The sequence below is a fragment of the Vespa crabro genome, chromosome 21 (assembly GCF_910589235.1).
Source record: "Vespa crabro chromosome 21, iyVesCrab1.2, whole genome shotgun sequence".
Lineage (NCBI taxonomy): Eukaryota > Metazoa > Arthropoda > Insecta > Hymenoptera > Vespidae > Vespa > Vespa crabro.
This window is the reverse complement of record NC_060975.1, coordinates 4,484,214-4,499,082: the sequence shown is the minus strand read 5'-3', so window position 1 is coordinate 4,499,082 and position 14,869 is coordinate 4,484,214. Positions and strand designations below refer to the sequence as shown.

The 14,869-nt window shown below is 27.4% G+C and overlaps 2 protein-coding genes and 1 pseudogene across 4 annotated transcripts; 2 read left to right on the top strand and 1 right to left on the bottom strand.

The window, feature by feature from the left end:
• Nucleotides 1–1,670: 1,670 nt before the first annotated feature.
• LOC124431578 (piggyBac transposable element-derived protein 4-like) lies at nt 1,671–2,189 on the bottom strand. The gene has a single exon (XM_046979647.1). It carries the CDS (start codon nt 2,187–2,189, stop codon nt 1,671–1,673), a length of 519 nt encoding a protein of 172 aa, XP_046835603.1.
• Nucleotides 2,190–4,318: 2,129 nt separating this feature from the next.
• On the top strand, nt 4,319–7,221 carry LOC124431577 (annotated as a pseudogene).
• A 493-nt stretch (nt 7,222–7,714) lies between these two features.
• Nucleotides 7,715–14,303, top strand: LOC124431477 (telomerase reverse transcriptase-like). 3 transcript variants are annotated; one of them, XM_046979443.1, is made up of 12 exons: nt 7,715–7,900; nt 10,550–10,602; nt 10,721–10,777; nt 10,860–11,032; nt 11,102–11,652; nt 11,741–12,063; nt 12,138–12,340; nt 12,594–12,850; nt 12,924–13,117; nt 13,199–13,429; nt 13,516–13,775; nt 13,855–14,303. In XM_046979443.1, the coding sequence occupies exons 3-12, from the start codon at nt 10,725–10,727 to the stop codon at nt 14,034–14,036; spliced, it is 2,427 nt and encodes an 808-aa protein (XP_046835399.1). In that variant the 5' UTR covers nt 7,715–7,900; nt 10,550–10,602; nt 10,721–10,724; the 3' UTR covers nt 14,037–14,303. The 3 variants fall into 3 exon arrangements, with proteins under 3 accessions (XP_046835399.1, XP_046835398.1, XP_046835397.1); XM_046979442.1 differs by lacking the exon at nt 10,550–10,602 and having other exon boundaries at nt 11,105–11,652; XM_046979441.1 differs by lacking the exon at nt 10,550–10,602.
• The last annotated feature ends 566 nt before the right edge of the window (nt 14,304–14,869 follow it).

The window sequence follows — 14,869 nt, the reverse complement described above, 5'->3', positions numbered from 1 at the left end:
GCTTTTTCTACAATACCCATAAGTATAGCAAGCCCAAATCATTTTCTAAGTTCAGGTGTCGTAACGTCCACAAATTTGGCATTTTTTTATCCAGTTTCCTTCTATTGCAATTTTGATTGTAGTACTTGTTGGTTTCATTGCTAATATATTTAAATAGATCGTTCCCAATATATAATTCTACGATATCCTCGACGCTCTGTGTATCTTTGGAAAATATGTTTGGACCCGGAGATCCTTCAAATTTATTATTGGTCCTCGGTAAATCAAAGTCTGACTACTGTGCACTGTCTTCTTCGTCTGATTCATCCGAATCAGTTGATAACCGTAGCGTTCGCCGAATTCTTCTTATAGGTATTTCACTATCTTCCGACGATTCTGCTTCACTTTCATTTTTTTGATATCCATTGTCTTTTTCCCAATCGACTAAATCATCAGACAAGACGTCCACGCATTCATTGTAAATAATCGTATCGTCTCTTTCGTCTGCCATGATGAAAGGGCACAAGTATTTATAAAAACAAAAAACTTGTTGGCATATGTAACTTATTGTTACCTAAACAAAATACTAACAAAATGCAAAAGATACTTAAGTGCTATCGCCGGCCATTGAGTGATACTATGCACACACCATTGTGGTGTTGCCGGCCGTTGGCCGCTATTTCGCGTACGACACCATTGTGATGTCGCCGGCCATTGACCGCTATTTTGCGCACGACACCACTGTGGTGTCGCCAGACGGCATAGTGTTGACACATTAAGGATTGCAAAGAAATCTGTAAGGCATACGCCTGGGACCGCACGTTTTTGGGCAAACTTGTACGTTCTAAAATCATCATAACTTTGTTATTCATGAAGCAATTTTTGTGAAACTTTCAGAAATTGTATAATAAGATGCATTCTATGTATTATTGAAAAAAATTATGTTTTTTAATAATTATAACTTTTTTACTTAAAAAAATAATTTGTACGAAATTTTTAGAAATTGTAGATTAGGATGCACTTTAGGTATTATTAGAAAAAATTGTCTTATAATAATTATTATAAAATTTTATTTAAAAATAAATTTCACCGAAGTTTCTAGTACTTTTTTAAAGTATAATATTGTGTGAAACATTTTTCTTTATGAAGAGGAACCATACAAAATTTACATTGATATCTTGATTCGCTTCGTTTTCCATGGGCGGCACAAACTCTGCAGGGTCTCGTAGGAAATTTGTTTTTTCCATTCGCTGCTATACTAGTAGGTTGATGCTGTTTCATATCACCTGACAACCTTCTGGGTGGATCTTTACATGGTGCTCTCCCTGCACCTCCAGGGCAAGGATTCGGCAGATCTCTTTCTTGTTCTGGAGAGCCTTCATTGTTGTCGTCCGTTATCCAGTGTCTTACCATCGCAGAAATTGTTTGTACTTTATTTTGTTGTGTGGACTGAGTTCATTGTATACTCTAAAGGAATTGAAAAGTCCACAGTTTATAAGATAGAGGACTACTTTTTTTATCCATTTCATACTTTTTCTCAGAATGGGGTAATACGAAAGGAATTGATCCGCACGGCAACGTCTTTCATGTAGTTATTATATTCATGGATGCAGGTAGGTTTTGCAATGTTCTCTCCCGTTTTTCTATTTTTTTTCCAGTTGTCGAGACGGAAGTATCATGAATGGTCGAGATCATTCTGATAATCCGCTTGTCTTTCCATGCGAGGAGAAAATTTCACTTTTTCTAGAAAATATTATATCGCCTTTCTTCATCGTTGATGTTTTTATTTTCAAATTTGGCGGTAAGCCTCTGCTCTCTCTAATAGTCCCACATACTCTAGTTCTGTTTTGGAGCAGCAATTCAGCAGTAGATGTACTATTATAATAATTATCTTGGTAAATATGGTGCCATATGCCAAGATAGGGAACAAGAACTAAAAAAATAGTTTGCTCCAATTTTTTTCCTTCAGCAGTGTATATGTCCATATTGCATATGTAGCCGGTGTCACTCTCGCACACCATCCGTACAAGTAAACCATATTTTATCAGTTTTGCTGGGTTGTACGTGCGAAACCTTAGCCATCCTCTCCATGGGATCATTCCCTCGTCCAAGGACAACTGTTGCTTTGGTTTGTATATTGTTCTGAATTTATGCAGGAAATAATCCAGCACGGGTTGAATTTTGAAAAGTCTCCCCGAGCGACTGTCCATTTTCGTATTATCATTGAAATGCCAAAATGTCCATATTTGTTCAAATCTATGGCGGCTCATTGTTTGTGCAAATATAGGGGTAAATACCAAAGGTGGACCAATAATCTTTCCAGCTATCTTTTCTTGTTTGACCCATCAGAATAATTAGACAAAGGAATTTCTTCATGTCTTTCGGTGTAACCGGAGACCACTTGAATGTTCTGGATGGTGTTTTACGTTTCATTGCGGTTTGATCGTGATAGCTGCACAGCTCTTTGCAAAACATTTCAAATAATTCTTCACCAAAAAAGAGATTAGTCACAGAGGCTACAGAGTTACACTGAGATGGAAATGTAGTGATCCCAGGATGACCCTCAAACATTTGTAAGCATGGTGATGTGTCATTTTCAGACCAACAATTATCATTATCTTCGTCAGTGTCGGAATCATTTGAAAACATTGCCACCTCACTCTTCTTTACAGGTCTAATAATTTCACTGTCACTGGAATCGTCCTCGCAATCTTCAAAAGAGTCATCTGCATTTTCGTTCTCACTAGGAACGTCTGACAAATTATCGTCAAAAACTTCCGAAAGTATTTCAGCTTCGTTCGTTTCCATCTCTTTTCGAAAGGAGGCCATTTCTAAAAGGGCAAGAAACTTGAAGACGAAGGCTATTCGAATCACCAAAATGCAATCCAACGTGTCGAATTCTCTTTGAGACTAAGCTGTTTTTATTTTGCGTTCGTGCATTTATACAGTTTTCCGTAGCTTGATCTGTTCGGATTCCCACCAATGAGATCGTCTGGTCACCAGCCTTGGAGGTAGTAGGATACAATGTATGAAAGTAAGTCCATCCGTAACAGACGGAATGCGAAACACGAGAGAACTCGTGAGCGGTCTTTAATGTGTTAAAATAATATGATATATTTATTCACTAATTATTTGTAAGAAAATATTCGACGAATTACTATTTTTTGTCACAGATTTACATACTAATTCTTATATATGTCTATTATATTTATTATTTTGTATACATTTATCGTGAAATAAATGCGTACCGATATCGTATCAAACTTATTGTTATATACGTGTGAAAGGGAAATAGCCAATAGAAGCTTATACACCGATACAATAGACGCATGATGAAACAACATTCCCCATTTGTATTTGTAGTTCATTTTTGTCCATACCTATCGTCGAAGTAAGACTTCGCTTCGAGTGAAAGATAATGAACAGCCTTAAAATGTTAAATTTAACCAACAGTTCAATTATTGGTAATAACAAAGGTAGTAAATTTGTAATTTATTTTATTTTATAACTACTATGATGCTCCAATTACGTGCACTTTGGCGCTGTAATCGCAATATTAAAAAAAGAAGTACGTTGACTGAGCTAATTTCGCCATCTAGTGCTCGAAGAAGAAATAATTGTGAGTTTTTGAAGTGTAGGTTTTTGAAATCTATTCTATGTTCAACTATCTAACTATGAAATATAGCGTAAGTGATCATAGCCGGTGTGTATTGTCAAGATCAAATAATAACTTTAGGAAGTTTCATTTATTTGGGTAAAATAATTGTTGTAATTTTATTTGTTACATAGAAAAACAGATTCGATTAACCATCACCATAAACAAATCACAAAAAATGCCAAAAGTAGCTAAGGTAAAATAATTTTTATACATTAGTATATTTTATTTTATAATTATAAATTATACCAGACGCTCCACTTATAATTGTAATACTTATTCGCAATTTAAATCATTTTTAGGTGAAAAATAAAGTACCTGTGGAAATTCAAATCACAACAGAACAGCTATCAAGAGAAGCAAAGGAAAGAAAGTTGAAAATGTTACCTCCTGTAAAAATAATGATAAAATCTTTATATGAAGGTTAAACCTGTCAATAATTTAACATAGAGAATAATTCATTTATATATACTTTCTTTTAACCATCTAAGTAAAAAATATCAAATCCCCATGAGTTGGTTGATTATCAACATCGAAAACAAAAGATGTATAAAGATAATATACATAAAAATCGTATGGTTATAACGAATTGAATAAAATATGCCGAATAAGATAAAAGTTAGAAACAAATACAGAGAGCAAGGTACTTTATATACAAAATTAGTAAATTTTATAGTATTAGTTATGTTAGAAATATTTCAAGGTTTTATATGTCCAATTTATTTTAGATCTATATATGAATGTGCCTTAAATCTTGATCACAGTAATATTATATATTACATAATATTATTATGGTTGAAGTATATTGAAATGGAAATGCGTAATAGACAAATAAATCATAATGCTTGATTCGATTATGTGAGAATAGTAGAATCCAAAGGAAATCCTAATATTGTAAGAGAAATATATAAATGAACTACAACAAATGTCCCTCCTAAGTAAGTTAAAATACTTACATTTTAACAATTTTAAAATTATACTTTGAAGTTTTTTTCCATAAAATAAATTTTGTACAGGAGAAGCAATATTGGAGATATCTGTGGATAAATGATGCTTTATACGAAGAACTTGACACGGAAGGTATAGATATATGTTGTCAAATTTACAGGTACAGTTTATTTTATATAAAATTATTATTATATATATTATAAGATATAATATTTATAATATTTTATTGTTACATATAAAGATATAACTTTCTATTTTTTATTTTTTTAAACCTGTTTAGAACTTATTCCACATAAATGCATTTTCTAAGATATGACTATTTTATACATATTTCAAAATACGACATAAAATTTGACTGTAGCGAGAAAAACATTGGTATGCTATTATTATAACAATTTTTTTCTTATTTATAAGTTTTGAATTATTGTATTTTTAAATATTTTATTTCATTTAATTTAGAGTATGGCACTGGTGTTTGTCCCAAAGATAAATTGTACTGTGATTACATTGATTTAGAGATACAACTTAGAAAATTTAATAGATGCAGGATTCTGTATGAAAAATTCCTTGAATTTAGACCTGAAAACTGCATAACGTAGATAAAAGTAAACTACTTTTCCTATAGTTACATTTATCTTATTTTTCATCTTACTTATATTTATTTACTTATTATAATGCCTATATAGTATAAAAAATTAAAAACATTATTAAGAGACATTAACCATGCTAGAACTATTTATGAACTAGCTGTATCTCATCCAAGATAAGTTATATTTCTAGAAATTGCAATTAAATATAATTAAAATTGTATTTTTATTTTATTTTTATTTTATATCAAAAATATATTTAATATTTCTATTATTTTTATTATTATTTAAATTGGATGTGCCTGAACTTTTATGGAAATCCTATATAAATTTTAATATATTTCATATATTTAATGCCAGGCTACTATTTGAGAGATCATTAGAACGAACTCTTCATGTCAAAGTAAGTTTGATTTTGTGATATGAATATATATATTAAACTTAACAATTTACAAATATTTTAATATATTATACTACAGGTTTGGATAGAATATGCTAAATTTGAATTAGCTAATTTTCTATCGGAAGATAATATTGATAGTGTCCTTAGTTTGTAGAACTTTTGAACGTGGATATGATGCATTACGTTAAATGAAGAAAACGAATTGTTGGAGAAGGTGGAGTATGTAGATTAATATTAAATAGTTTTGAAGGAACTTAAATTAAAACAACATTAATCTTTTTTGTCATTTCAGAATGATGGATGGGAAGAAATATTCGACTTTGTATTTCCGGAAAATGAATCCCAAAAATCAAATCTTAAATTCTTGGCATTAGCGAAAGTATGAATGAAACAAATCATTTCTAGTGAAAATGTTAAAAATGGAAATAAATAATTAGAATCGGACAATTAAAAATAAGCTATATCTTTTATATTATTATAATATTAGGGTGTCCCATAAGTTTTTTCTGCGCCACACTATGTATGACCTCGAGCCGGCTATGTTAGTAAACATGTAGGTTTATCTATTGTCCGTTTATGGCATCAATTTTAGTCATCTCACAGCTTTTTCAAAGTACATTTCATTGGTGACAAAGTCTCCTTTAAAATCTTTTTCTACGCCGTTCAATATGAATAGCTAATAGAAGCATTTGCGGCATGTTATGCTTCATTACTTAAAAAAAGGTCCTGCAAAGGACACTGTAGACGAGATATGCACCGTTTAAGGGAGTGGTACTACAACTATTAGAACCGTCCGCAATTGGTTTAAGAAATATAGAGCTGGCAATTTTGATTTGAAAGATGAAGACTGCAGCGGCCGCACAGCAACGATGGATACGGATCTCATCAATAGTATGGTTCTTGAAAATTCGCGATATAGTGTGTGCGAGATAGTGGATGTCATTAACATTCCCAGGTACATAATCATTTAATCAAGATGAGATATGTGAATCGGTATGAAGTCTGAGTTTCACGCCAATTGACGGAGACCGACCTTATGAATCTCTACATGCAATTTGCTTCTTCAGCAACATGAAAAAAATCCTTTTTTAAAGAAATTTGTCACTGGAGACGAGACTTGGATTTTATATCAAAATGTGCATCGAAAATGCACTTGGTTTAAGGAAAATCGATCTTCAATTGTTACGAAACCAGGACTTCATCCGAAGTTCTTTTGTGTATTTCGTGGGTCTAGAAAGATGTAGTGTACTACGAACTCCTTCCACAAGGTGAAACGATCAATTCTGCAAAATATTGCAATCAACTCGATAAATTGAAAGCCGCCATAGCTAAAAAACGGCCAGAATTGGTGAACTGACGAGGTGTCGTTTTTCATCACGACATAAAGTAGCATATTCAACGCAAGACCGCATGTTGCATTGGCCATAAGACAGAAACTCTTACAGTTTGATTGGGACGTTCTACCTCATTCTCCGTACTCCCCAAATCTTGCTCCATCCGATTATTACTTGTTTCTCTCGTTAAAAAATTCTCTCTGTGATAAATGTCTCAAATCCGAGAGCGAAATAAAAACGCACCTCGATGAATATTTTGCAAATAAGTCTCAACAATTTTGGAAAGAGGGCATAATGAGGTTTTCTAAGAAATGAAATAAGGCAATAGAGCAGAACGGTTCAAATATAATAAAGTAAATCAACCTTAAACTTTATATTATGTAAAATAAGTAATATACGTATTATGTACAATTTTATAGTTACCTAATTCATAAAATGAAAAAGATTTAAAATTATCCATTGATATTTTTTTAATGCAAATACAGTTTATATCTTATAAATAAAAAATAATTTGTTGTAATTTATATTTAAAATCTTTATATCTAAAATCCTCATATTTAATAACTTATATTTAAAAGTGATAATATAGGAGTTCTACAATATATTTAATTACAAATATTAGTAAACGATTTGATATATTTCTATCATATAACACCTCTGTTGGTTAATTCTCTTTATAATTTATTATTTTGTGTGGTTCTGATTAAATTTACGGTGGTAAAAACAGATATTTATCATTATTACTATATTTACCATCTGCCGGTAAAGAGATTTCTTAAACATATAACAGTTGGTAATTGTGGTTTATTCTCCTAATCGGTTGATAAATGCTTCCATATAATCTAGCCACATGTTTTTTGTTGATGATGCGCTTATCGTTTTTGACGGATTGTGGAATTTTAATTTCCATGATCATGCTTTTTCCACGAAATTTATTTTCATTTGCTGTGGAAGTTATTGAGTAATGCCAAATGACAATCATTAGAAACACAAGGTAAGAATTTCTATACAATTTTTTCCTATTAAATAAACGTTTAAAATTAATAGAACATAATAATAATGAGCTATCAAATTAAAACTCTGATCATAAAAATCATCTTTTTGGAACTGGAAAAACATAATTTTTGGAACTTTCATATTATAAAAGTAAACATTAGCATAAGAAGATTAGTATTTTCTATGTTTATGTAAGAAATGATATATAGCTCATCTCGTTATTATTCTTAAATTGATAAATCTTTAAGCATAATATAATCATTCAATTTGAAATTTTGTTCGTAGATAAGATAATTAACCATAATTCAATTAACATTAAAGCTATCATTTTGTATGCATATTAAAATTATTTTCTATAACAATAAAATATTTGATGAAATTAGATTAAGTCCTATATTATATGAATATATATATATATATATTTAAATATAATGCAGCATGTAAATTAGAAACTTTTTAGATTTTGTCATTGCAAGTTATTCAAAAATGGATTTAAATTATGATAAAATAAAATTATATTGTAATTTCATATGCTATATTATATCAATCAAATTTATTTTGAAATAGTAAATACAATGTGATGACTGAAAGTTTCATGGCTTTTACTTTATATTAAAATTTCTATGTAAAAGTACAATTTTTGTATAAACATATAGTCTATACAAAAATTTTTCATATAAAATTGTTAATCTTTGAATTATTAATGATATTAGAAATCATAACAATTGTAAATAATATAGGATGAGTACATATATCAGAAAGCAACAAAATAATTTCTATGGATTGGATTTATATTGGATTACTATTTCATATTGGCATATTAGAAACACTTAGCTCAAAAATTATGAAAATGCATTTTTTCTAAATTAGTAGTCAAATAAGTTTTTTCAAAATGAAATAGTACGTACATCAGACAGTTAGTATAACTATATACTATGTATCAGAATTAACTGTTTAAAAATGTGATATATATATTTAATCTATTGGTTAAATATGAACTTAATCTCAATCAATATCTGATATCAATTTGGCTATAGATATAAAGATGTACAAAATTATGTACATATACATTCTGTAATATAAACAAGTACTTTTTTCTCTTCTAAACAAGATCTTATTTATTTCTTAAATGTAGCTAAATAGGCTCGTTTTTCATAGTATATATGATAATAATATAATATATATAATGTAATAAAAAAGCAATTAATCACTTTTTAATCTTACAGAATTTCCATACTAAATCATTCTGTTACGTTTTAGATAATAAGACAATAAAATTTTTGATAATAAAATTAAATACAATAAATAATAAATATGTAAGTTCTATTATCAAATAATGTTTGATAATAAGTTTCATGACCTGTATTTTCCTATGATAACCTATACATTATATTTTCAATTTCAACATAATGATTATTATATTTCTGTTAGCTTTGGAATAAAGTATCAAAAACATTTTCACCTCTCACAAAATTATTTTGTAAAATTTTAATAGAATCGATTTGTTTATTCGATTAATTTTTAACTATATATTTTTAATAAAATGAATGTCAATTATGAAAGTGACTTATTTATTAGTTTAAAATTATAAAAAAAGAAACATTTTTCACGTTCTGCAAAAGTTAGAATTTTAATAAAATTAATTCAAATGTTTTGTTAATTTTTAATATAAACATACTTGTAATTAATTAGTTGCTATTTTAAAAACATTTAAGTAAATTTAGTTTGAAATTTTAAACAGCACTTGTCTCACTAATCTGAAGAAGAAAAATATATATATGGCATTAAAAAGTTGAATGTTCTTAGAACGTAACAGAATACGAAATTTCATTGAACTTCGAAATAATTGATAATTAAGTTTTTACTTTAATAAATTTTATATTATCAAAGACATATCAGCGATGGGTGATATAAATTCAAAATCAATTTTTTTGTTAATTGTCAAATTTAATGTAGACAAAGTTTAAAAAGCGCGGATAGGATTAAAAAACTCATATTTATATAAATTATTTCTGCGATGTAATCGATCATTAAAACTAAATTCTTTCATTTACTTTTATAATTTTTCTTAACTCTTTTTGTAATTTTTCTTAACTCTTTTTTTTTTCTCAACTAAATTTTCTAAGTTTTTCCATCAATAATTGTTATCTCGCTTTGCGATCTTTAACTATTAAACCAATAGTAAATATCAAAGTCAAAAATCTTTTAAATATTATTTTCTTTTGTTCTACGACGCGATAAATTCTATTTTTTAATTGGTAAGAATCGATTATACGATACTTTTTCTTCTTCTTTTGTTTCTTTTCTTGCGAACGTTAGGTAGTAAGTTCTTTCTTTATTATATTCTGTGTTCCCCTAAGTTTTACGTATTCGAGGTGATTTATCAATCTCTGAATTACTTTTTTCAATTAAATCTATAGATTGGTTAAGTTTATTTGAATATAGATATTTTATATAGAGAGTATCCCATTTAAATCAATTCCTGAATATCTGTAATAATACAACAAATATCTGCGATGATATAAAAAAGATTTTTTTTTATCAACAATTACGCAGATATTCGAGAGGATTGATTTAAAGGAGATACATTCTATTATATTATATAGATATTGAATATAAATTAATTATAAAATGTACACATTTCAAGTGAGAAGACAAGGCTATCTACCACTGCGTCAGTCACATTGATGAATAATATTTGTAAATAATATTGCTAATTATTAAGTAATTAATGATTTTCGTCTTTTTTTTTTGCAAAAGTTTTTATATATAATATCTAAATCTTTTATACCTTTGTTCTATGCTATTGTATTTTCAGAAAGATGGAATGTATTTGGAATGAATTAGAAAAATTCTATGGATCACAAGTAGCAACGTTAGTTAAATAATATTTTTACTTAATCAAAAATTAAGAAATTTTCAAATTTTTTAATAATATCGTTTTTCTTTCAAATCAGATATTGTAAAAGCAAGAACTTAATACTTGAGAAAATAAAATGTGGTGCAATTAAATTGCATAATTGTGCGGATCTTATGGAATGCTCAAGAATTTTACAAGATGAAAAAGAACAACCCTTATTTTCTGATTTTTTGGCATCACAGTTTGGTATTTCAAAACTGCCATCGAAAAGTAATAAATCAAGAATAAATTCCAGTATCATTGAAATTTCATTCGATTATAATATTTTATTGTTTTCAGAAGAAACTTTAAGTAATGAGAGAAAAATCAAAGAAGAAAATAATCCTTATCTTAGAAATATAAATTTAAAAGTTGTATTAAAAGAAAAATCTAATTTCATATCAACTAAACCTGTTTCGAATAATTGTATTCTTGATACAGCTCTATTTGTTAAAGACATATATAATGATATAATTAAGATGAAAGTGAATAGATTTGATGATACAGAAGTCGACCAGAATTATTCTAATCAGTTAATGTTTATTTTGAAAAATTTTCAAAAAAACCATAAGAATTATTCATATAATTTTCATTTAAATAATATATTGGAAAAGAAAAATACAAGAAGATATTATGGCACATTAACACAGTCATGGAAACAAATTGATGAAATTGAAATAGAAATAAAAAAAATTAATTATTTTTTTAATAATATTTTAATTAAAGTAGTGCCTTTGGAATTATTTGGTTCCTACAAAAACATAGAAGTTATTCGCAAGCTGATTTATTGCATTCTTAAGAGTGCAAGATTTCAACCAATATATTTAAAATCATACATTAATAGGTTAAATGTAAGCTTTCCTCATTATTTCAACTATATTAATAGTTTCAACCATGTATAAAATACTTAGAAGATTATATAAATATTTTATGTTTCAGATTGACAAAATTGAGTGGTTGAAATCTTTTAAAGAGGAATCGGTTAAGTGGCTCATTATCAGTAAATTAATTTATTGGTTCATTAACAAATATATATTATTAATTGTTAATAGGAATTTTTTTTTAACAGTACATCCTGCTGCCATTGGCAAAAGGTTGTACATTAAAAATGGTAAATGGAAAACTATAAGAAAACATTTTATCAAAGATAGAATCAACAAAAAAGTTTTTATTAATGTTTTTGAGAACAAATGGCTTTCTCCAAAAAGCGAGTTCAGGCTTTTTCTAAAACACTCTGGTTTGAGACCAATAGCGAAAACTAGGTATATTTGGATCGATTATTTTTATTTATGTGATTTTTGTATTTTACATCATTAAGTAAATTTACAACTTATAGTTATACTAGCAAAGAAGAAGATCATATGATTATGTTATTGAAATTCTTAAGACAGCTGTGCGTTACACATTACGGGTTGGCATCAATGTCACAATTTCGGGATAAATATAAAGCTATTGTTTATAAAAGAAATAATTATGACTGCAATAAAATGTGGCTAGTATCTTGTGACATAGATGATGCTTTTAGTTCAATACGATTAGGTACAATTATAATCTTCTAGTTATTATATATGTTATGGCCTAAATAATTAATACAGGTATTATAAATATAGACAAATAAAATCGAGCACTATAATAAACTTATAGAAAACTCTAAAAAAACGTAATCTTAACATTACAATTAATTACAATACTTGATTTTGTTTGTCATTATTCATAATGACTGTATTAATAACTTAGTCCGTAACATATATACTGATTATCCATATATTTATTATATATATATATTTTTCAGATAAATTAAATAATATAATCAAAATTTTGTGCGAAAATCTTCCAAATAAATTGGGCCTTAAATGGATGGCATTTTTGCCTATTAAAAGTAAAACTGGAAATTTAAGATTTGAACAATATTTTATTGATTTGTATGTAGCACTACCGATTGGAACAATTCATGCTCCTACGACTATAAGTATGAGTAAAACGCATATTACTCATATAATGAAGCAGAATTTGTTAGACGATATAAATAAGTGCATATTTGGTCAAAAAGTATGTAATAACAAATCGTTCATCTTTATATGTAATGATACCAGAATTAATAATTTTTTTCTTTTTGTTTTAGATAGAAATAAAGAAAAAAAAATATTTATTAAATAAAGGTATTCTGCAGGGTACGATTCTTTCAAATGTATTTTCTGATATATATTATAATTACATATATCATCAGCGAATGTCTGAATTTATGCAATCCGGCATATTATTTCGATATGTAGATGATACATTATATATTAGTGAAAATAGAGAGTCTGCTGAGAAGTAAGATAAATCAAATATAGTTAATAACAATCCTATATTATGATTACTGTATCGTATATTACGATTTATATATTTTTATAGATTTATGGAAACAATAAACAAAGGATTTCCTGAATACAATTGCAGCTTCAAACAATCCAAAATACAGACCAATTTGCCTCATAAAACTAATTATACTACGAATGAAATAAAATTCTTAGGATATAAAATAAATTGTGATAGCTTGGAATCTTTACCATATTTTAAAAATGCTCATCCTTCTCATTTGTTTACACTTGCTATGAAAAATAAGAAATGCGAAGATGCTACTACGTAAGTACTATTTACAGCTTTTAAAACATACTTAAAAAATATTTCACAGTACTTTGAATAATTAAACTTTTTATAATTATTCATAGGATGTTCAAACAGAGAATTACTAATCACTCATATCTTAGATTATCAAAAATTATATTATATGATCCAACTAAGTGTATACATCGTTTAACAGTATTTGTAAAACAAATATCTATTATGCAAGCATGGCGAGCTCTTATGTTTATACAAAAACTATTTGGTGATACACATAAATTATACACAAATTATCAAAAGATTTTTCTTATTATTAAGATAAGTAATAGAAAGATTGTAACAGCCATTTTAAATCATTGTACGGAAGGTACGTTAAAAAGTTCAACTACATGAGAATTGAAGATACAGATTTTTAAGCTTATTTCATATATTTTTATATTAAACAGATATACAAAAGAAAAGTAATTTTAATGGAAACAAAATGAGACAAAAAATTTTTATATCATTGTGGACTGCATACAAACGAATATTTTCCAATGATACAGTTATATATAAGATATTTGTTGATTTAATTGAAAAAGAAATGGAAGGTCGGCGGAGATACATCGGAAAAAAATATATGGTCTAACCCACAAGAACATATCAGCGATTTCTTCATAAATATCATTTTTTTTTTATATAAGAAACTTTATATGTATCAAATGTACATCTAAAACCCTAATACGTTTTTATTTAATAATAGATCCAATCTGCTTTATTAATTATTATAGCTTGATACTATCTCAACATAATTTTTATCAATTTTTTAACATGATACAAATAGTGGCACAAGTAGTGATATTTGATGAATACAATCTATTAGAGTTATTAATATTAAAATATGTTTTCCGTTAAAGTTGTGTTTCATTCATACGTTAACCATTTTGCATACTCAATGTTCAACTCGAAGAACTCTGTTCTTTTTCATGACATAAACAAATCTGAGAGAATCTTAGCAAACATATATTGGAAAAGATTTTATATTTTTAAATTATCACAATCACTCTCTCAGTAGGTATCAGTTGTCAAAGACATCGCTGACGCGCTCTTATGAAACAGATTGTAAATATATTTATTAACATATCAGAAGATCAATTGATCACTTAGAATTTTTTGGATATCCATCCAAAGAAGACGGAAAAAATTCCAATCAAGTAGAATATGATTTATAGTTATATGAACTATAATATAAATATATATGTATATATATTTATATATATATATATATATATATATATATATATATATATATTATTTATATATTTATATATTTATATTATTTATATATATATATATATATATATATATATATATATATTATATATATATATATATAAGTATTCACTAATTATTTTTAATAAAACATTTGATGAAATCTTGTTTTTTGTCGCAAATTTATATATTAATTAATACATGTGTATA

Coding starts and splice junctions, on each gene's coding strand:
- LOC124431578 (XM_046979647.1), bottom strand. CDS start 2,189: ATGGACAGTCGCTCGGGGAGACTTTTCAAAATTCAACCCGTGCTGGAT.
- LOC124431477 (XM_046979441.1), top strand. CDS start 7,878: ATGACAATCATTAGAAACACAAG. Junction 7,901..10,720: donor ACAATCATTAGAAACACAAG/GTAAGAATTTCT, acceptor TTGTATTTTCAG/AAAGATGGAATGTATTTGGA. Junction 12,341..12,593: donor TTTTAGTTCAATACGATTAG/GTACAATTATAA, acceptor TATATTTTTCAG/ATAAATTAAATAATATAATC.